The following is a 25,417-nucleotide window of genomic DNA, read 5'->3' as shown; positions in this document are numbered from 1 at the left end:
GGATATACACACACTCAGATATATACGCGCACATACATATATAGCCAGGGATATACACACACTCAGATATATACGCGCACATACATATATAGCCAGGGATATACACACACTCAGATATATACGCACACATACATATATAGCCAGGGATATACACACACTCAGATATATACGCGCACATACATATATAGCCAGGGATATACACACACTCAGATATATACGCACACATACATATATAGCCAGGGATATACATACACTCAGATATATACGCACACATACATATATAGCCAGGGATATACACACACTCAGATATATACGCACACATACATATATAGCCAGGGATATACACACACTCAGATATATACGCACACATACATATATAGCCAGAGATATACACGCACTCAGATATATACGCACACATATATATATAGCCAGGGATATACACACACTCAGATATATACGCACACATACATATATAGCCAGGGATATACACACACTCAGATATATACGCACACATACATATATAGCCAGAGATATACACGCACTCAGATATATACGCACACATATATATATAGCCAGGGATATACACACACTCAGATATATACGCACACATACATATATAGCCAGGGATACACACACACTCAGATATATACGCGCACATACATATATAGCCAGGGATATACACACACTCAGATATATACGCACACATACATATATAGCCAGGGATATACACACACTCAGATATATACGCGCACATACATATATAGCCAGGGATATACACACACTCAGATATACACGCACACATACATATATAGCCAGGGATATACACACACTCAGATATACACGCGCACATACATATATAGCCAGGGATATACACACACTCAGATATATACGCACACATACATATATAGCCAGGGATATACACACACTCAGATATATACGCACACATACATATATAGCCAGGGATATACACACACTCAGATATATACGCACACATACATATATAGCCAGGGATATACACACACTCAGATATATACGCACACATACATATATAGCCAGGGATATACACACACTCAGATATATACGCACACATACATATATAGCCAGGGATATACACACACTCAGATATATACGCACACATACATATATAGCCAGGGATATACACACACTCAGATATACACGCGCACATACATATATAGCCAGGGATATACACACACTCAGATATATACGCACACATACATATATAGCCAGAGATATACACGCACTCAGATATATACGCACACATACATATATAGCCAGAGATATACACACACTCAGATATACACGCGCACATACATATATAGCCAGGGATATACACACACTCAGATATATACGCACACATACATATATAGCCAGGGATATACACACACTCAGATATATACGCACACATACATATATAGTCAGGGATATACACACACTCAGATATATACGCACACATACATATATAGCCAGAGATATACACACACTCAGATATACACGCGCACATACATATATAGCCAGGGATATACACACACTCAGATATATATGCACACATACATATATAGCCACGGATATACACACACTCAGATATATACGCACACATACATATATAGCCAGGGATATACACACACTCAGATATATACGCACACATACATATATAGCCAGGGATATACACACACTCAGATATATACTCACACATACATGTATAGCCAGGGATATACACACACTCAGATATATATGCACACATACATATATAGCCAGGGATATACACACACTCAGATATATACGCGCACATACATATATAGCCAGGGATATACACACACTCAGATATACACGCACACATACATATATAGCCAGGGATATACACACACTCAGATATACACGCGCACATACATATATAGCCAGGGATATACACACACTCAGATATATACGCACACATACATATATAGCCAGGGATATACACACACTCAGATATATACGCACACATACATATATAGCCAGGGATATACACACACTCAGATATATACGCACACATACATATATAGCCAGGGATATACACACACTCAGATATATACGCACACATACATATATAGCCAGGGATATACACACACTCAGATATATACGCACACATACATATATAGCCAGGGATATACACACACTCAGATATATACGCACACATACATATATAGCCAGGGATATACACACACTCAGATATACACGCGCACATACATATATAGCCAGGGATATACACACACTCAGATATATACGCACACATACATATATAGCCAGAGATATACACGCACTCAGATATATACGCACACATACATATATAGCCAGAGATATACACACACTCAGATATACACGCGCACATACATATATAGCCAGGGATATACACACACTCAGATATATACGCACACATACATATATAGCCAGGGATATACACACACTCAGATATATACGCACACATACATATATAGTCAGGGATATACACACACTCAGATATATACGCACACATACATATATAGCCAGAGATATACACACACTCAGATATACACGCGCACATACATATATAGCCAGGGATATACACACACTCAGATATATATGCACACATACATATATAGCCACGGATATACACACACTCAGATATATACGCACACATACATATATAGCCAGGGATAAACACACACTCAGATATATACGCACACATACATATATAGCCAGGGATATACACACACTCAGATATATACTCACACATACATGTATAGCCAGGGATATACACACACTCAGATATATATGCACACATACATATATAGCCAGGGATATACACACACTCAGATATATACGCGCACATACATATATAGCCAGGGATATACACACACTCAGATATACACGCACACATACATATATAGCCAGAGATATACACGCACTCAGATATATACGCACACATACATATATAGCCAGGGATATACACACACTCAGATATATACGCACACATACATATATAGCCAGGGATATACACACACTCAGATATATACGCGCACATAGATATATAGACAGGGATATACACACACTGAGATATATACGCACACATACATATATAGCCAGGGATATACACACACTCAGATATATACGCGCACATACATATATAGCCAGGGATATACACACACTCAGATATATATGCACACATACATGTATAGCCAGAGATATACACGCACTCAGATATATACGCACACATACATATATAGCCAGGGATATACACACACTCAGATATATACGCACACATACATATATAGCCAGGGATATACACACACTCAGATATATACGCGCACATACATATATAGCCAGGGATATACACACACTCAGATATACACGCGCACATACATATATAGCCAGAGATATACACGCACTCAGATATATACGCGCACATACATATATAGCCAGGGATATACACACACTCAGATATATACGCACACATACATATATAGCCAGGGATATACACACACTCAGATATATACGCGTACATACATATATAACCAGGGATATACACACACTCAGATATACACGCGCACATACATATATAGCCAGAGATATACACGCACTCAGATATATACGCACACATACATATATAGCCAGAGATATACACGCACTCAGATATATACGCACACATACATATATAGCCAGGGATATACACACACTCAGATATATACGCGCACATAGATATATAGACAGGGATATACACACACTCAGATATATACGCACACATACATATATAGCCAGGGATATACACACACTCAGATATATATGCACACATACATGTATAGCCAGAGATATACACGCACTCAGATATATACGCACACATACATATATAGCCAGGGATATACACACACTCAGATATATACGCACACATACATATATAGCCAGGGATATACACACACTCAGATATATACGCGCACATACATATATAGCCAGGGATATACACACACTCAGATATACACGCGCACATACATATATAGCCAGAGATATACACGCACTCAGATATATACGCACACATACATATATAGCCAGAGATATACACGCACTCAGATATATACGCACACATACATATATAGCCAGGGATATACACACACTCAGATATATACGCACACATACATATATAGCCAGGGATATACACACACTCAGATATATACGCGCACATACATATATATCCAGAGATATACACGCACTCAGATATATACGCATACATACATATATAGCCAGGGATATACACACACTCAGATATATACGCGCACATAGATATATAGACAGGGATATACACACACTGAGATATATACGCACACATACATATATAGCCAGGGATATACACACACTCAGATATATACGCGCACATACATATATAGCCAGGGATATACACACACTCAGATATATATGCACACATACATGTATAGCCAGAGATATACACGCACTCAGATATATACGCACACATACATATATAGCCAGGGATATACACACACTCAGATATATACGCACACATACATATATAGCCAGGGATATACACACACTCAGATATATACGCGCACATACATATATAGCCAGGGATATACACACACTCAGATATACACGCGCACATACATATATAGCCAGAGATATACACGCACTCAGATATATACGCACACATACATATATAGCCAGAGATATACACGCACTCAGATATATACGCACACATACATATATAGCCAGGGATATACACATACTCAGATATATACGCACACATACATATATAGCCAGGGATATACACACACTCAGATATATACGCGCACATACATATATAGCCAGGGATATACACACACTCAGATATATACGCGCACATACATATATAGCCAGGGATATACACACACTCAGATATATACGCACACATACATATATAGCCAGGGATATACACACACTCAGATATATACGCGCACATAGATATATAGACAGGGATATACACACACTCAGATATATACGCGCACATAGATATATAGACAGGGATATACACACACTGAGATATATACGCACACATACATATATAGCCAGGGATATACACACACTCAGATATATACGCGCACATACATATATAGCCAGGGATATACACACACTCAGATATATATGCACACATACATGTATAGCCAGAGATATACACGCACTCAGATATATACGCACACATACATATATAGCCAGGGATATACACACACTCAGATATATACGCACACATACATATATAGCCAGGGATATACACACACTCAGATATATACGCGCACATACATATATAGCCAGGGATATACACAAACTCAGATATACACGCGCACATACATATATAGCCAGAGATATACACGCACTCAGATATATACGCACACATACATATATAGCCAGAGATATACACGCACTCAGATATATACGCACACATACATATATAGCCAGGGATATACACACACTCAGATATATACGCACACATACATATATAGCCAGGGATATACACACACTCAGATATATACGCGCACATACATATATAGCCAGGGATATACACACACTCAGATATACACGCGCACATACATATATAGCCAGGGATATACACACACTCAGATATATACGCACACATACATATATAGCCAGGGATATACACACACTCAGATATATACGCGCACATACATATATAGCCAGGGATATACACACACTCAGATATATACGCACACATACATATATAGCCAGGGATATACACACACTCAGATATATACGCGCACATAGATATATAGACAGGGATATACACACACTGAGGTATATACGCACACATACATATATAGCCAGGGATATACACACACTCAGATATATACGCGGACATACATATATAGCCAGGGATATACACACACTCAGATATACATGCACACATACATATATAGCCAGGTATATACACACACTCAGATATATACGCGCACATACATATATAGCCAGGGATATACACACACTCAGATATATATGCACACATACATGTATAGCCAGAGATATACACGCACTCAGATATATACGCACACATACATATATAGCCAGGGATATATACACACTCAGATATATACGCGCACATACATATATAGCCAGGGATATACACACAGTCAGATATATACGCACACATACATATATAGCCAGAGATATACACGCACTTAGATATATACGCACACATACATATATAGACAGGGATATACACACACTCAGATATATACGCACACATAGATATCTAGCCAGGGATATACACACACTCAGCTATATACGCGCACATACATATATAGCCAGGGATATACACACACTCAGATATATACGCACATATATATATCTAGCCAGGGATATACACACACTCAGCTATATACGCGCACATACATATATAGCCAGGGATATACACACACTTAGATATATACAGGGAGTGCAGAATTATTAGGCAAGTTGTATTTTTGAGGATTAATTTTATTATTGAACAACAACCATGTTCTCAATGAACCCAAAAAACTCATTAATATCAAAGCTGAATAGTTTTGGAAGTAGTTTTTATTTTGTTTTTAGTTATAGCTATTTTAGGGGGATATCTGTGTGTGCAGGTGACTATTACTGTGCATAATTATTAGGCAACTTAACAAAAACAAATATATACCCATTTCAATTATTTATTTTTACCAGTGAAACCAATATAACATCTCAACATTCACAAATATACATTTCTGACATTCAAAAACAAAACAAAAACAAATCAGTGACCAATATAGCCACCTTTCTTTGCAAGGACACTCAAAAGCCTGCCATCCATGGATGATTCTGACAGTGTTTTGATCTGTTCACCATCAACATTGCGTGCAGCAGCAACCACAGCCTCCCAGACACTGTTCAGAGAGGTGTACTGTTTTCCCTCCTTGTAAATCTCACATTTGATGATGGACCTCAGGTTCTCAATGGGGTTCAGATCAGGTGAACAAGGAGGCCATGTCATTAGATTTTCTTCTTTTATACCCTTTCTTGCCAGCCACGCTGTGGAGTACTTGGATGCGTGTGATGGAGCATTGTCCTGCATGAAAATCATGTTTTTATTGAAGGATGCAGACTTCTTCCTGTACCACTGCTTGAAGAAGGTGTCTTCCAGAAACTGGCAGTAGGACTGGGAGTTGAGCTTGACTCCATCCTTAACCCGAAAAGGCCCCACAAGCTCATCTTTGATGATACCAGCCCAAACCAGTACTCCACCTCCACCTTGCTGGCGTCTGAGTTGGACTGGAGCTCTCTGCCCTTTACCAATCCAGCCACGGGCCCATCCATCTGGCCCATCAAGACTCACTCTCATTTCATCAGTCCATAAAACCTTAGAAAAATCAGACTTGAGATATTTCTTGGCCCAGTCTTGACTTTTCAGCTTGTGTGTCTTGTTCAGTGGTGGTCATCTTTCAGCCTTTCTTACCTTGGCCATGTCTCTGAGTATTGCACACCTTGTGCTTTTGGGCACTCCAGTGATGTTGCAGCTCTGAAATATGGCCAAACTGGTGGCAAGTGGCATCTTGGCAGCTGCACGCTTGACTTTTCTCAGTTCATGGGCAGTTATTTTGCACCTTGGTTTTTCCACACGCTTCTTGTGACCCTGTTGACTATTTTGAATGAAACGCTTGATTGTTCGATGATCACGCTTCAGAAGCTTTGCAATTTTAAGAGTGCTGCATCCCTCTGCAAGATATCTCACTATTTTTGACTTTTCTGAGCCTGTCAAGTCCTTCTTTTGACCCATTTTGCCAAAGGAAAGGAAGTTGCCTAATAATTATGCACACCTGATATAGGGTGTTGATGTCATTAGACCACACCCCTTCTCATTACAGATATGCACATCACCTAATATGCTTAATTGGTAGTAGGCTTTCGAGCCTATACAGCTTGGAGTAAGACAACATGCATAAAGAGGATGATGTGGTCAAAATACTCATTTGCCTAATAATTCTGCACTCCCTGTAAGCACACATACATATATAGCCAGGGATATATACACACTCAGATATATACGCACACATACATATATAGCCAGGGATATACACACACTCAGATATATACGCACACATACATATATAGCCAGGGATATACACACACTCAGATATATACGCACATACATATATAGCCAGGGATATACACACACTCAGATATATATGCACACATACATGTATAGCCAGAGATATACACGCACTCAGATATATACGCACAAATACATATATAGCCAGAGATATACACGCACTCAGATATATACGCACACATACATATATAGCCAGGGATATACACACACTCAGATATATACGCACACATACATATATAGCCAGGGATATACACACACTCAGATATATACGCACACATACATATATAGCCAGTGATATACACACACTCAGATATATACGCACACATACATATATAGCTAGGGATATACACGCACTCAGATATATACGCGCACACACACAATCACAGGTACACAAAAACACTCTCACACACATAAACACTCTCTCACACAAGCTCTCTCTTACACACTCACACAAACTAACTCTCACACACTCTTACAAATAAGACTCGCACACTTTTAAACACTGTCACACAGTTGATCTCACATATATTCTTCCTTTCTCACACACACATCCTATTGCTACAGCAGGACAAGGAGAATGATAAATAAAAAAAGGAGCACGTAAATATGATACCCTCTGACATCTCCACTGTGCAGTCATTGATAGGGTACAAGACATTAAAGTGTAGTACCCACCTCTACTATAGACAAACTTTTAACCATCATCTTTTTCAGGCAAGACATATTTTACACTGACCAGATTAGGGGATTCATTCTGCAAGTAACATTATAGACACCTTGTTTTTTGTTATTTATCCCTCTATCGTTTGGGAATATTGGCCTGAGAAATGCAGTATTACTGGGAGTAAACTGCAACAGCCTCTACAATGACTTTATTTGTTATTTGAAAATTGTTGTGTGGGGCATATTAGAAAAAGTAGTAGTAGCATAATATGAGAAAATCATAATTTTAACTTGCTCCAGCAGCATATAAATGGAAACATGTTTTTAATAAATTGTAGCTTATGCTGTATAAAAAAAAAGATATATATACTATTCCCTTAATATACCAAATATTCAGCATATAAATGGAAACATGTTTTTAATAAATTGTAGCTTATGCTGTATAAAAAAAAGATATATATACTATTCCCTTAATATACCAAATATTTTCTGTTGACCTCTTAACTTCTAATAAAGTGTAGACGAATGCTGAGAGTTTGCTTTACCCTTATACCACCCATCCTGAGTGACTTGCTTATCATTCAGCCAGAGTGGAGCAGCTGTACAATAATTTAAAGTTTATCTGAAATATTACAGGAAATTATTTATTTTTACATAATTTAAAAAAATTAAATTATATATGTTTTGCGAGCACATCATTTTTGTTGCCAGTATATATATATATATATATATATATATATATATATATATATATATATATATATATACATACACACAGTTAGCCCTCAGTTTACGCCAGGGTTAGGTTCCAGAAGGAATGGTTGTAAATCGAAACCGTTGTAAATTGAAACCCGGTTTATAATGTAAGTCAATGGGAAGTGAGGGAGATAGGTTCCAGGCCCCTCTCAAAATTGTCATAAGTAACACCTAATAAATTTTTTTTAAAGCTTTGAAATTAAGACTTTGAATGCTAAAAAGCATTATAAACCTAATAAAATAATCACACAACACAGAATATATAATTAAACTAAGTTAAATGAACAAAAACATTTGCTAAACAGCATTATAAACCTAATAAAATAATCACACAACACAGACTTCACTTGCATTTTTCTGCAAACAGTTCTTTCTATGCATTCCAATCTGGACTGATTTATAGACAGGAAGATCTTGTTCCTTTGAAATCTGCTCGATAGCTCAGGTCTGGTTAAACTGATTAATTTCAGCTTGCTTGGCTTTGCTGCAACACAAACAGACAGCTCCACCTACTGGCTATTTTAATAAATGCACTGCTTCTCAATGCTTTTCAATAGCAGTCACATGACTGGAAAAAAGGTTGTTATTCTGAAACGGTGTAAATTGAACCGTTGTAAAACGAGGGCCACCTGTATTTATATATAAAAATCAACATAGCTTAGCCTGCAAAAAGTTATAGGGGGAATCTTCTGTTTTTAAGGCACTTTCTACATGATGTGGATTGTTTTAAGATGTTAAGCATTTTTATATTTTAAGAATACAGTAATCTTTATAAAAATGAAAGTTTATATGACAGATACATGTTGAAAATATTGGACAATTTTTCTAAGTCGTCCCAAGAGATTTCAAGGTTGTCCGGGACCACTGGGTTTTTCAACCCCTGCATATACATATATCTCACCTCACTAAGCCCATGTTTGTTAATGTTCCACTTTTGTCTAAGATATTATAAACAGCCAGCCTGTACCTGCTTGTGCCAACTAGGGCCTGCATGTTCCTAGTACCTTCACAGGGAACAACAAGAGCTTCAAGGGCACAAGTTTGGCATTCATCGATTGTTGTATAAACTACAGATTCCCCACTGAAATATGTCTTAATAATAAAATTGCATTGAATGCTTGTGTCTCCTGAATGCACTAACCAGAGGAACGTTAGCTGTCTCCAGAAGGCTCCTGGAGGACACATCTCATTTCCATCTAATTTCCAGCATAAACTTCTAATTGGTTAGCAGAACTTGTTTAAAGGGACAGTCAAGTCCAAAAAAAACTTTCATTTTTCAAATAGGGCATGCAATTTTAAACAACTTTCCAATTTACTTTTATCAACATTTTTGCTTTGTTCTCTTGGTATTCTAGTTGAAAGCAAACGTAGGAAGGCACATATGATAATTTATAAGCCCTTTTCACAGCAGGGGAGAGCTAGCTCTTGTAGGCCATATAGATAGCATTGTGATCACGCCCGTGGCTAGTGGCAGACACTGCACTAATTGGCTAAAATGCAAGTCAATAGATAATAACTAAAAGTCATGTGATTAGGGGCGGTCAGAAGATGCTTGGATACAAGTTAGTTACAGAAGTAAAAAGTATATTAATATAACAGTGTTGGTTTTGCAAAACTGGGGAATGGGTAATAAAGGGATTATCTTTCTTTTTAAACAACAAAAATTCTGGTGTTGACTGTCCCTTTAAGCTAGATTTATAAGATTAGATCAAATGTATAACCCACGTAAACCTTCCACTTTGCCACAAACTACTGAGTCAAACAACCAATTGCTACGTAGATGGCACCTCAACCCAGTACAAACTTTAAAAGGAATATACAGTATATATAAAGCAAGATATCTCACACACATGTTGGAGAGGAAGTTGGGAAATAGGCACTCAGTGAGAGACTTGTTGGGGCCTGTTACAAATACGCTTAAATAGCACATTTTTATTGATTGCAAAGCAATGGAAATCCACAGAACTGCAGAATTCCTCATATTTGAGACATACAGCTATGTCCGGCAGGGAAATTGCCACAGTATTATAATAATAAATTGTTTTGGGAGCCATTATTGGGTGCTTCCAGACAAGGAATATAGCCCAACCCCATCCACCCCTGACACAAACATAGAACAGAGAAGCCTGGGTACTTTCCCCCTTATCAGAGATACAGGCCTTGACAGTGAGAGGACTTCCCCCTTTCCAGTCCCTTCTCCACCTATTTCCCATTACCGGCATACCTCGTTTTTATTGGGCTTCGCTTTATTGCACTTCGCAGATATTGCTCTTTTTACAAATTGAAGGTTTGTGGCAACCCTGTGTCGAGATAGTCTATCAGCGCCATTTTTTCAACAAATACACATAAATACACATAATTGCACATGAATACACACACCTATATATAAACACCACCAGCAAAAAGATTATGACTCACTGAAGGCTCAGAGGATGGTTAGCATTTTTAAGCAATAAAGTATTTTTTATTTAAGGTATGTACATTGTTCTTTTAGACATAATGCTATTGCACACTTAATATACTACAGTATAGTGTAAATATAACTTTTATATGCACTGGGAAACAAAATGATTAGTGTAACTCACTTTATTGCTATATTTACTTTATTGCGGTGGTCTGGAACCGAGCCAGCAAAATATCCAAGGAACTTCTGTACCTTGTTTCTATCAACTACATTTCTTAAAAGTACTCTTTAGGTACTTACAGCTTTTCTCATCTAACTTCATTGCCCTCTTTCTCTGGAGCCATGTGGTAATTCACTACAGGTGCAGATAATGAAACTCTATTCCCTGTAATGAGTCATCCATAAGGTTAACTGTGAAGTGTTTGCCAGTTTGGTGGGCTAGACGAAAAATATGACTGAAATTTCACCACGGCCTGATAAAGTTGATTCATCATTGGACTTACAGGTAGTAGTAATAAAGTCATTACATTATATTGTGTGATTCTGGTACTATGTCCTACACATTTCATAATACTAAAGAACAGTCTAGTTTTGTCCTACACATTTCATAATACTAAAGAACAGTCTGGTTTTGTCCTACACAGCAGGATTACATGCCTCACCATGTTTGGGTAAAGCTTAATATACAGTTAGTATGTAAAACAAAAAATCAAACCGCATATGCACTTACCAGATTAGACTCACTGGGAGAATGATATTTCTCTGTTCCCATTCGAACAAGCCCGTCATTATACAAAAATATTCTTAATGGGTCACAGGAGGTAACAAGAATATACACCCGTAAATCAAACTTATATCCTTCTAGAAGAAAAGGCTTGTCAAGGTATTCCTGAACAATTAAATGATCTTGCGCTTGCAGCTTCTCGCCATTTCGTATAAGAAAAATACTGTTGAGAAAAAAAAATGAAAATGATATTTTAACCATTTAAATGTAAATGTATCAAACATTTCTACTTTTTAATTTAATTGTAATGTTGTTAAAGGAAAAGTGGATAAAATGGATAACGGCTGAAGATAAACTGAGGCAAGAACAATCTGAGGTTCTGTAACTGGAGTGGGGGAGCCAGAGTGAGTAAGGGCACAACTTTGACCTAAGGTTAGTATAAGAACAACACAAATAGCAAGATCTACCTCAAAAGACAATAAGGGCACAATGCACAGGAGGAAGATTTGACCCTAGGATGAGAATTGCACAAAACACAGGAGTAAGATCTGACTCTAGGGTTAGTTTTTTGCACAAAACAAAACGATTTCCCCCAATGGTAAGTAAGGCAGAAAACACAGGAGTAAGATTTCACCTAAGGGTTAGTATAGGAACAATACATAGGAAAGAGTTTTGACCCTGGAATTAGTGTGGGCACAACATATATGAATACTTTATGACCCTAGTGTTACTGTGGGTACAACATATAAGAATAAGTTTTGACCCTAGTGTTATTGTGGGTACAACATATAAGAATAAGTTTTGGCCCTAGCATTAGTGTGGGCACAACACATAAGAATAAGTTTTGACTCTAGTGTAAGTGTGGTACAACACATAAGAATAAGTTTTGACCCTAGTGTTAGTGTGGGCACAACATATAAGAATAGGTTTTGACCATAGTATTAGTGTGGGCATACCACATAAGAATACATTTTGACCGTAGTGTTAGTGTGGGCACAACATATAAGAATAGGGTTTGATCCTAGTGTTAGTGTGGGCACAACACATAAGAATAAGTTTTGACCCTAGTGTAAGTGTGGTACAACACATAAGAATAAGTTTTGACCCTAGTGTTAGTGTGGGCACAACATATAAGAATAGGTTTTGACCATAGTATTAGTGTGGGCACACCACATAAGAATACATTTTGACCCTAGTGTTAGTGTGGGCACAACATATAAGAATAGGGTTTGATCCTAGTGTTAGTGTGGGCACAACACATAGAATAAGTTTTGAGCCTAGTGTTAGTGTGGGCACGACACGTAAGAAAAAGTTTTGACCATAGTGTTAGTGTGGTACAACACATAAGAATAAGTTTTCACCCTAGTGTTAATGTGGGTACAACACATAAGAATACGTTTTGACCCTAGGGTTAGTGTAATACAACACATAAGTATAAGTTTTGACCCTAGTGTTAGTGTGGTACAACACATAAGAATATCTTTTGACCCTAGTGTTAGTGTGGGTACAACATATAAGAATAAGTTTTGGCCCTAGTGTTAGTGTGGGTACAACATATAAGAATAAGTTTTGGCCCTAGTGTTAGTGTGGGTACAACATATAAGAATAAGTTTTGGCCCTAGTGTTAGTGTGGGTACAACATATAAGAATAAGTTTTGGCCCTAGTGTTAGTATGGGTACAACATATAAGAATACGTTTTGACCCAAGTCTTAGTGTGGGTACAACACATAAGAATACCTTTTGACCCTAGTGTTAGTGTGGGTACAACACATAAGAATAGGTTTTGACCCTAGTGTTAGTGTGGGCACAACACATAAGAATAGGTTTTGGCCTTAGTGTTAGTGTGGGTACAACATATAATAATATGTTTTGGCCCTAGTGTTAGTGTGGGCACAGCATATAAGAATACGTTTTGGCCCTAGTGTTAGTGTGGGTACAACATATAAGAATAAGTTTTGGCCCTAGTGTTAGTGTGGGTACAACATATAAGAATACGTTTTGGCCCTAGTGTTAGTGTGGGTACAACATATAAGAATAAGTTTTGGCACTAGTGTTAGTGTGGGCACAACACATAAGAATAAGTTTTCACCCTAGTGTTAATGTGGGTACAACACATACATATAAGTTTTCACCCTAGCGTTAGTGTGGGCACAACATATAAGAATAAGTTTTGACCCTAGTGTTAGTGTGGGTACAACATGTAAGAATAAGTTGTGGCCCTAGTGTTAGTGTGTGTACAACATATAAGAATACGTGTTGGTCCTAGTGTTAGTGTGGGTATAACATATACGAATAAGTTTTGACCCTAGCGTTAGTGTGGGCACAAGATATAAGAATAAGTTTTGACCCTAGTGTTAGTGTGGGTACAACACATACATATAAGTTTTGACCCTAGCATTAGTGTGGGCACAACATATAAGAATAGGTTTTGGCCTTAGTGTTAGTGTGGGTACAACATATAATAATAAGTTTTGGCCCTAGTGTTAGTGTGGGTACAACATATAATAATAAGTTTTGGCCCTAGTGTTAGTGTGGGCACAGCATATAAGAATACGTTTTGGCCCTAGTGTTAGTGTGGGTACAACATATAAGAATAAGTTTTGGCCTTAGTGTTAGTGTGGGTACAACATATAAGAATAAGTTTTCACCCTAGTGTTAATGTGGGTACAACACATAAGAATACGTTTTGACCCTAGGGTTAGTGTAATACAACACATAAGTATAAGTTTTGACCCTAGTGTTAGTGTGGCACAACACATAAGAATATCTTTTGACCCTAGTGTTAGTGTGGGTACAACATATCAGAATAAGTTTTGGCCCTAGTGTTAGTGTGGGTACAACATATAAGAATAAGTTTTGGCCCTAGTGTTAGTATGGGTACAACATATAAGAATACGTTTTGACCCAAGTCTTAGTGTGGGTACAACACATAAGAATACCTTTTGACCCTAGTGTTAGTGTGGGTACAACACATAAGAATAGGTTTTGACCCTAGTGTTAGTGTGGGCACAACACATAAGAATAGGTTTTGGCCTTAGTGTTAGTGTGGGTACAACATATAATAATAAGTTTTGGCCCTAGTGTTAGTGTGGGCACAGCATATAAGAATACGTTTTGGCCCTAGTGTTAGTGTGGGTACAACATATAAGAATAAGTTTTGGCCCTAGTGTTAGTGTGGGTACAACATATAAGAATAAGTTTTGGCCCTAGTGTTAGTGTGGGTACAACATATAAGAATAAGTTTTGGCCCTAGTGTTAGTGTGGGTATAACATATAAGAAAACGTTTTGGCCTTAGTGTTAGTGTGGGCACAACATATAAGAATAGGGTTTGATACTAGTGTTAGTATGGGCACAACATATAAGAATAAGTTTTGACCCTAGTGTTAGAGTGGGCACAACACATAGAATAAGTTTTGACCCTAGTGTTAGTGTGGGCACGACACATAAGAATAAATTGTGACCATAGTGTTAGTGTGGTAAAACACATAAGAATAAGTTTTGACCCTAGTGTTAGTGTGGTACAACACATAAGAATAAGTTTTGGCCCTAGTGTTAGTGTGGGCACAACACATAAGAATACGTTTTGACCATAGTGTTAGTGTGGTACAACACATAAGAATAAGTTTTGGCCCTAGTGTTAGTGTGGGCATAACACATAAGAATACGTTTTGACCCTAGTGTTAGTGTGGGCACAACACATAAGAATAATTTTGACCCTAGTGTTAGTGTGGGTACAACACATACATATAAGTTTTGACCCTAGCGTTAGTGTGGGCACAACATATAAGAATAAGTTTTGACCCTAGTGTTAGTGTGGGCACAACATATAAGAATAAGTTTTGGCCCTAGTGTTAGTGTGGGTACAACATGTAAGAATAAGTTGTGTCCCTAGTGTTAGTGTGTGTACAACATATAAGAATACGTGTTGGTCCTAGTGTTAGTGTGGGTATAACATATACGAATAAGTTTTGACCCTAGCGTTAGTGTGGGCACAAGATATAAGAATAAGTTTTGACCCTAGTGTTAGTGTGGGTACAACACATACATATAAGTTTTGACCCTAGCGTTAGTGTGGGCACAACATATAAGAATAGGTTTTGGCCTTAGTGTTAGTGTGGGTACAACATATAATAATAAGTTTTGGCCCTAGTGTTAGTGTGGATACAACATATAAGAATACGTTTTGGCCCTAGTGTTAGTGTGGGTACAACATATAAGAAAACGTTTTGGCCTTAGTGTTAGTGTGGGCACAACATATAAGAATAGGGTTTGATACTAGTGTTAGTATGGGCACAACATATAAGAATAAGTTTTGGCCCTAGTGTTAGTGTGGGTACAACATATAAGAATAAGCTTTGACCCTAGCGTTAGTGTGGTAAAACACATAAGAATACGTTTTGGCCCTAGTGTTAGTGTGGTACAACACATAAGAATAAGTTTTGACCATGGTGTTAGTGTGGTACAACACATAAGAATACGTTTTGACCCTAGTGTTAGTGTGGGTACAACATATAAGAATAAGTTTTGGCCCTAGTGTTAGTGTGGGCACAGCATATAAGAATACGTATTGGCCCTAGTGTTAGTGTGGGTACAACATATAAGAATAAGTTTTGGCCCTAGTGTTAGTGTGGGTACAACATATAAGAATACGTTTTGGCCCTAGTGTTAGTGTGGGTACAACATATAAGAAAACGTTTTGGCCTTAGTGTTAGTGTGGGCACAACATATAAGAAAAGGGTTTGATACTAGTGTTAGTATGGGCACAACATATAAGAATAAGTTTTGGCCCTAGTGTTAGTGTGGGTACAACATATAAGAATTCGTTTTGACCCTAGTGTTAGTGTGGGTACAACATATAAGAATAAGTTTTGGCCCTAGTGTTAGTGTGGGTACAACATATAAGAATACGTTTTGGCCCTAGTGTTAGTGTGGGTACAACATATAAGAAAACGTTTTGGCCTTAGTGTTAGTGTGGGTACAACATATAAGAAAACGTTTTGGCCTTAGTGTTAGCATGGGCACAACATATAAGAATAAGTTTTGACCCTAGTGTTAGTGTGGGTACAACATATAAGAATAAGCTTTGACCCTAGCGTTAGTGTGGTAAAACACATAAGAATAAGTTTTTGCCCTAGTGTTAGTGTGGTACAACACATAAGAATACGTTTTGACCATGGTGTTAGTGTGGTACAACACATAAGAATAAGTTTTGGCCCTAGTGTTAGTGTGGTACAACACATAAGAATACGTTTTGACCATGGTGTTAGTGTGGTACAACACATAAGAATAAGTTTTGGCCCTAGTGTTAGTGTGGTACAACAAATAAGAATACGTTTTGACCCTAGTGTTAGTGTGGGTACAACATGTAAGAATAAGTTGTGGCCCTAGTGTTAGTGTGGGTACAACAAATAAGAATACGTTTTGACCCTAGTGTTAGTGTGTGTACAACATATAAGAATACGTTTTGGCCCTAGTGTTAGTGTGTGTACAACATATAAGAATACGTTTTGACCCTAGCGTTAGTGTGGGCACAAGATATAAGAATACGTTTTGACCCTAGTGTTAGTGTGGGCACAACACATAAGAATAAGTTAAAACCCTAAAGTTAGTGTGGGTACAACACATTAGAATAACTTTTGACCCTAGCGTTCGTGTGGGTACAACACATAAGAAAAAGTTTTGACCCTAAAGTTAATATGGGCACAACATATAAGAATACGTTTTGACCCTAGTGTTAGTGTGGGTACAACACATAAGAATAAGTTTTGACCCTAGCGTTAGTGTGGGTACAACACATAGGAAAAAGTTTTGACCCTAAAGTTAATATGGGCATAACATATAAGAATAAGTTTTGACAAGAGCGTTAATATGGGCACAACATTGGCTAAAATGTGAATCTGTCTAAAGAACTGAAATGATGAGGCAGTCTGCAGAAGCTTGGATACAAGGTAATCACATAGGTAAAAAGTATATTAATATAACAGTGTTGGTTATGAAAAACTGGGGAATGGGTAATAAAAGGGATTATCTATCTTTTAAAACATAACGGTCAGTTGAGAGGTATTTAACACTCCCGCTCAAGCACTAACTCTGCTAGAAGTAAGCTTTATGGGCCCTTTCGGTGGCGCTCGTATTACAAGTTGAAAGTAAACAGTTTTTGCTCACGCGCTAATTCGGTGCAGATAAAAAGCCAAACTTTGAATATTGCGCACGTGATAACATATTTCCCCATAAGAGTAAATGGAGAAAAAAAAGTGGAGAAAAAACAGCCCACTCGCGTGCAAACCTGATCTCATATTCTCAAGTGCACTAACCCTACATGAAAATATGAAAAAAATTTCCCATTCCAACGTTCTTCATATAAGAATAAGTTTCAGTTTATTCATAAATACATATTTCAATATATATGATGGTATTTGCATAAATATGACTTTACATGTTTTCATCTACTTGACTGCAAAGGGCTCTAATGCACTTATATATATATATATATATATATATATATATATATATATATATATATATATATATATATATATATATATAGTCATTTCAGAAAAGTTAAGCACTCACTGGACTTCAGTCATCTGTGTGGTAAACAATATTTATTGGTGACGTTTCGGGACACAAACAGTCCCTTCCTCTGACAAACAACAATACAAAATATCACACAGAATCACTATGGCTTTTTGAAACGGGACTTTCCAGTGGTTCCCATACTATACACACTTCCCAAGGTCCATAAGGATAGTAAGAACCCCCCTGGTAGGCCAATTGTGTCGGCCAGGGGCTCACTGCTCCAACCACTGGCTGAGTATGTAGATTCCTTCCTACAACCGTGGGTGAAGCAACAAAAATCATATATCCGGGACTCCACTGATTTTATATCCCATATACTACGGATCACAGATATGAAACCAACTGACATTATGGCCACATTGGATGTGTCAAGCCTGTATACTGTTATACCACACACATCGGGTATAGCAGCTGTGGCCAAATGTCTAAGACAAGTACCATATGTTGGTCCTTCTGAGGAGGTACTAATCACACTCCTGGATATATGCCTCTCTGAAAACTACTTTCGGTTCGATAAGACCCATTATCTGCAAATCTCTGGCACAGCGATGGGGTCCAATGTGGCCCCATCACTGGCCAATCTCTTTATGGCTGATTATGAGATCAATGTGTTGAAGATATTTGAAAAACCAGAAATAAAATATTACTGTCGCTATATTGATGACCTGTTTCTGATATGGCAAGATGATCCAAATACACTGGACACATGGATTCAGACTCTCAATGAGATTGACAGTACCATCAGATTCAGTCACACTGCCAGCAACGAGGTTGTAGATTATTTAGATGTCCGGGTTTTCAAGAATGGCACCAAGTTGGGAACTACCTTATATAGGAAGACAACTGATCGAAATTCAACTCTACATGCACGCAGTTGCCATCAACCCAGTCTAATCAAGAACATCCCAAAGGCACAGTACCAACGCGTGATCAAGAATAATACTGAAAATGAGAGATGTGTAACCCAACTTGAAGAAATGACACAAAGGTTCAAGGAAAGGGGATACAGCCAGAAGGTGCTTACCGAAATGCGCGCATTGGCCATTTCACCTACAAGGACCAATACGGTGGATAATCGTAAATCACCCCAAATGACGTTTGTAACCACCTATACACCAGACAAGAACCGAATCACCCAATCTCTAAAGGAAGAATGGAAACTACTGGAAGCTGATCCAAAGTTACCTTTCAATAAATGGCAGGCGCCACGAATAGGCTATAGAAGAGGACGGAGCCTCAGAGATCTGCTGAGGAAGACAGATATCACTGAAGACACACAAACCACTTGGCTCAGCAAGAAAGCTGGATGTTACAGATGCCTTGGATGCGTTACATGTAATTCAATGATAGCGGGGCCATATTTTCAGCATCCAGAACGCAGAAAGAAATACAAAATTAAACATATAGTGACCTGTACCACTACCTATATCGTATATCTTCTGAATTGTCCATGTGGCAAATATTATACCGGCAAGACGACAGACGATGCCAGGACTAGGATGGCAAACCACAGGTCCAGCATTAGATCTGCAATTCACAGTGGCAAATCAGACCAACCGGTAGCTCGCCATTTTTTAGAAGCTGGACATACGGTCACGGATATGAGGTTCCGGATCATTGACCATGTTCCTAAACTAAAGAGAGGAGGGGATAGGGCGACAATTCTCCTAAAGAAAGAAGCCAGATGGATGTTTGAATTGGGGACATTACAACCAAGAGGCCTCAACGTCCATACAGGATGGCAATGCTACCTTTGATGAGAGCACACTGATCCATTTTTTTAGTATGGGAGTCCATGATCTACAGATGTCAGCGAGAGTCCACGGGTCCTTATTTGATGTAGTTTTTGCCTTCGTTTCATAAATATTAACTAATATATTTAGTTGGTTACTCAATTTGGTCCTTTGATGTTAAGATATCAAAAAGATGCTCAATGGGTATTTTCATAATGATCACAATAGGATACTATTGTTTTTAATTTGTTCGTTTGTGTATTTTGTTTTTATTCTACCAGTAGTTCCTGGTCAGCAAATGGTTAAGTGATAATCACAAGATTGGCTGGATGGGCATGGAATTGCACACTCACGACCAATTCCCTTTGTTTCAGTATCATGGTTAAAGTTAACCAATGTGTTTTCTGTTGATCTGATTAGGTGTTATTTCTTTACACTTTAAGGTTGGGGTGATTTTTCGATGATAAGAATTACTATTATGATTATTATGGTTTAGTGTGTTTAGGATCCTGGTTGGATCTACACACTGTGAGTGTTTACTAATCAAGGATTTCACTTTTTACCTTTATTTGACACTGGGGCACATTAGTGTTTGTTTCCCATTTTGTATCTTTATTTTTATTTTTATTTTAAATATGGGTTAGCCGCATGACAATTTTGTTATGATAAAGGAATGGGTTGTGACCCATGATCTATGGTATAATATGGTTATGGCTTATCTGTTGGTAGCATTAATAGCATCATAGTTTATATTAATTTTGTATATATACACATAGGGGATCCATATTTGTGAATCACACACTATAGGTCACGTTCTAATTTATTTCATTTTACACATATTGCAGAAATGACTAAATAGTAAATGCACGAGTAATACTAGGCCAGTCATTCTTACTTGTTATGTTTGTTAATGTAATACATTGCGCGATAAGGTGCCGCAGCAGCTCTTAACTAATGGAGACAGATGATTCTTTCAATAGACAGTTACACTGTGTTAGATATGGGCGTGCATGAATATTTGGCAGCACATTATTGGTTGCACAGTGGTGTGTGGCTTCACTCGATAACACCCGTTGATTGTAGACGAAGTGATGTGTTGCCATGGTGGCGAGTCAACAATGCATATGATTGGTGGACCGGCGGTGTGTGTCTCCACACTGATATATCATTGGCCAGTTACGCACAGAAGAAAACAAACACTGGCCTGATATGTATAGTGAACAGCGAGTTTCTCTCTGCTTATTAGTGATGTGGGTATAGTGCGGTATTGTGGTGAGCGTGACATGTGTGCACTCCCGGTAGTCATGGTGATATCACTTTGTGTTCCCGGCGTGCATTTATTGACATGCTGATATAATGACTTTGGGGTTCTGTGAGTGATCGGTAATCCTTTATTTGGGTACATTAATGTGAGAGCCCGTTGTATAGGCTAAGATCCACAATTGGATACACAACCTGATTGACATAGATGGTCTGATACAGTTAAACTATGTTACACGGATAAGCCAGTAGGTGGAGTCAAATAATGGTGACTCATTTTACCCTCCGGGTGACAATGAGTGTGATTGGCTGCCCGGGCACATACCTTTTGCATCGATTAACTCTATTGGTTGGTGTAATGTGCAATTCTAGCACCAACCGTGCCTCATTCAAACATTTATACTGACACCCTTTGTTGTCTACATACGCTTTCTACTATTTGCTGACCTGGTACTTTGTTTTTAACACACTTTTGTTCACTTTTATAAGCAAAACGAATATGCACCTTTGATTGACAGGTCTCTGTCCAATCAATTTATCTGATTTTTGATCACAAACCTATCAAGAGATTTGTCTCTCCAATTTGTTCACGCAGACTATAGTGATTGGTTTTCCACAGAGGGGAGGGCTTTTTTCACCTTTAAAAGTTTGATATTTTGTATTGTTGTTTGTCAGAGGAAGGGACTGTTTGTGTCCCGAAACGTCACCAATAAATATTGTTTACCACACAGATGACTGAAGTCCAGTGAGTGCTTAACTTTTCTGAAATGACTATTATACCTTAAAGCACCCTGGCAGTTGTTGACAGATGGTGAGAGTGCACACACTCACAACAAAAAATTCTATATATATATATATGTGTGTGTGTGTGTACATATGTATTTATGTGTTTATATGTGTATATATGTCTGTAAATACATATATACACATATAGATACATAAATACAAATGTACCCACATATATATATATATATATATCCTCCAAGTAGACCCATAGTTTCGGCTATTGGGTCCCTACAGCAGCCTATAGCTACCTTTGCGGATAAATTCCTCCAGCCTCTTATTCTACATATGCCCTCTTATTTAAGGGACTCTGCTACATTGATGGAATTACTTGCATTAATGGAAGGAATAGGAGAGTATGCTCTTCTGGTTACCTTAGACATTACTAGTCTTTACACAGTTATTCCCCATTGGGAGGGCCTACAGGCCATCACACACCAACTGGCAAGATACCCAACTTATTTATGTCCTGTTTCGAGGAATTTGAAACAAATCTTTTTTAAGGCAGATCATATTATGTTTTTCAAGAGGAACATCGATGATCTTTTTCTCATTTGGACGGGGACAATTAATGAATTGGAAACATGGTTTACCCTATTGAATTCTACCAATCCAGCATTGAAATTCAAGATGCAATACGACAAATCAGTGATTGATTTCCTTGACGTCCAGCTATATAAAAGCGGGGACAAGTTACAATCTACTCTGTTTCGAAAAGAAACAGATCGAAATGCACTTCTACATTTCACGAGTTGCCATCCCCCGGCACTCAAAAGGGCTCTACCTAAGTCCCAACTCTTAAAGGTATTAAGAAACAACACAGAGGATGCCAACAGAGATATACAACTCTCAGAGATGGTAGATCGTTTCCAGTCACGCAATTACCCAAAAAAACTTCTTAATGCTCAACATGCGCAACTCACCGATGACCCCAGAAGTACAAGAACAACTGAAACTAACAGAATGACATTCGTCACGACTTATACAAGCGACAAAACAGCATTAGCAGCTACAATTAGCAAGCATTGGGACATTATCAACACTGACCGATTGCTGCCTTTATTGGACACGGTACCCCCACGAATAGGATATAAAAGAGCCAGATCTCTTCGTGATATATTGGTCAAAACTGACCCCATACATTGCTACAAGAAGACAACTTGGTTGGATACCAAGAAACCTGGAGTTTTCCGTTGACTAGGCTGCACGACATGTGGGTGCCTTATCACCGGTTCCTCTTTTACACACCCACACAGGAGAAAAATTTACAAGCATCGATATCGTTTGACATGCACGACCACCCATATCGTGTACTTATTGCATTGCACGTGTGGTTTATTTTATGTAGGCAAAACTTCAGATGATCTTCGTACCCGGATGGTGAAGCATCGCTCAGCCATCCAGACGGCCGTCAGTAAAGGGTCATCAGAGCAACCGGTGGCACGGCACTTTCAAGAATTTCAGCACAAAGTCACTGATCTCAAGTATACGATCATTGATCATATTCCTTCTATGAGCAGAGGAGGTGATTGCAACAAATTACTGCTGCAGAGAGAGGCAAAATGGACTTTCCATCTTGAGACATTGATGCCCAAGGGACTCAACACCCATCTTGACTGTCAGGCTTTCTTATAAAGTGTACCATAGACTTATTTGCGGTTCACTATCAATTGCCTTTATTATATTGAGATCCACTTCTCATTAATTAATTTTTTTCGTATTTTTTTCGTATTTGTTATGTTTTACCTTTATTTATGTTTTATATTTATTTTTATTTATTTTTTGTTTCTTCTTATTAATTTCAAAGCTTAGTAGTTTTATACACCTAGATTACGAGTTTTGCATTAGAGGCTGTGCGGTGCTAACGAGCAGTTAATGCTCACCACTCACTTACAGACAGCGATGGTATTACGGGTTTTACAAACCAGACAAGAAGTGAGCGTTGAGCAAAATTTTGCTCATTACCGCACTCCAATACCAGCGCTGCTTACGTTAGCGGTGAGCTGGTTGTGTGTGCTCGTGCACGATTTCCCCATAGGAATCAACGGGGAGAGCCAGCTGAAAAAAAGTCTAACACCTGCAAAAAAGCAGCGTAAAACTCAGTAACGTAGCGCCAGTGATTCCTATGGGGAAATAAAATTTATGTTTACACCTAACACCCTAAAATGACCCCCGAGTCTAAACACCCCTAATCTTACACTTATTAACCCCTAATATGCCGCCCTCGACATCGCTGACACCTACATTATAACTATTAACCCCTAATCTGCCGCTCCGGACACCGCCGCCACCTACATTATACTTATGAACCCCTAATCTGCTGCCCCCAATATCGCCCCCACCTACATTATATTTGTTAACCCCTAATCTGCCGCC

The 25,417-nt window shown here is 38.1% G+C and overlaps 1 protein-coding gene across 1 annotated transcript in view; it reads right to left on the bottom strand.

The window, feature by feature from the left end:
- The window catches only part of TTLL7 (tubulin tyrosine ligase like 7), a 715,282-nt gene that overhangs the window by 536,260 nt on the left and 153,605 nt on the right, over positions 1 to 25,417 (bottom strand). The window contains exon 7 of the mRNA XM_053693316.1: positions 12,691 to 12,907. Within this exon, the coding sequence (XP_053549291.1) occupies positions 12,691 to 12,907 (217 nt within the window). The remainder of the gene's footprint in view (positions 1 to 12,690; positions 12,908 to 25,417) is intronic.

The sequence above is a fragment of the Bombina bombina genome, chromosome 10, assembly GCF_027579735.1.
Source record: "Bombina bombina isolate aBomBom1 chromosome 10, aBomBom1.pri, whole genome shotgun sequence".
Taxonomy (NCBI): domain Eukaryota; kingdom Metazoa; phylum Chordata; class Amphibia; order Anura; family Bombinatoridae; genus Bombina; species Bombina bombina.
This window is presented reverse-complemented; position numbering and strand designations above follow the sequence as displayed.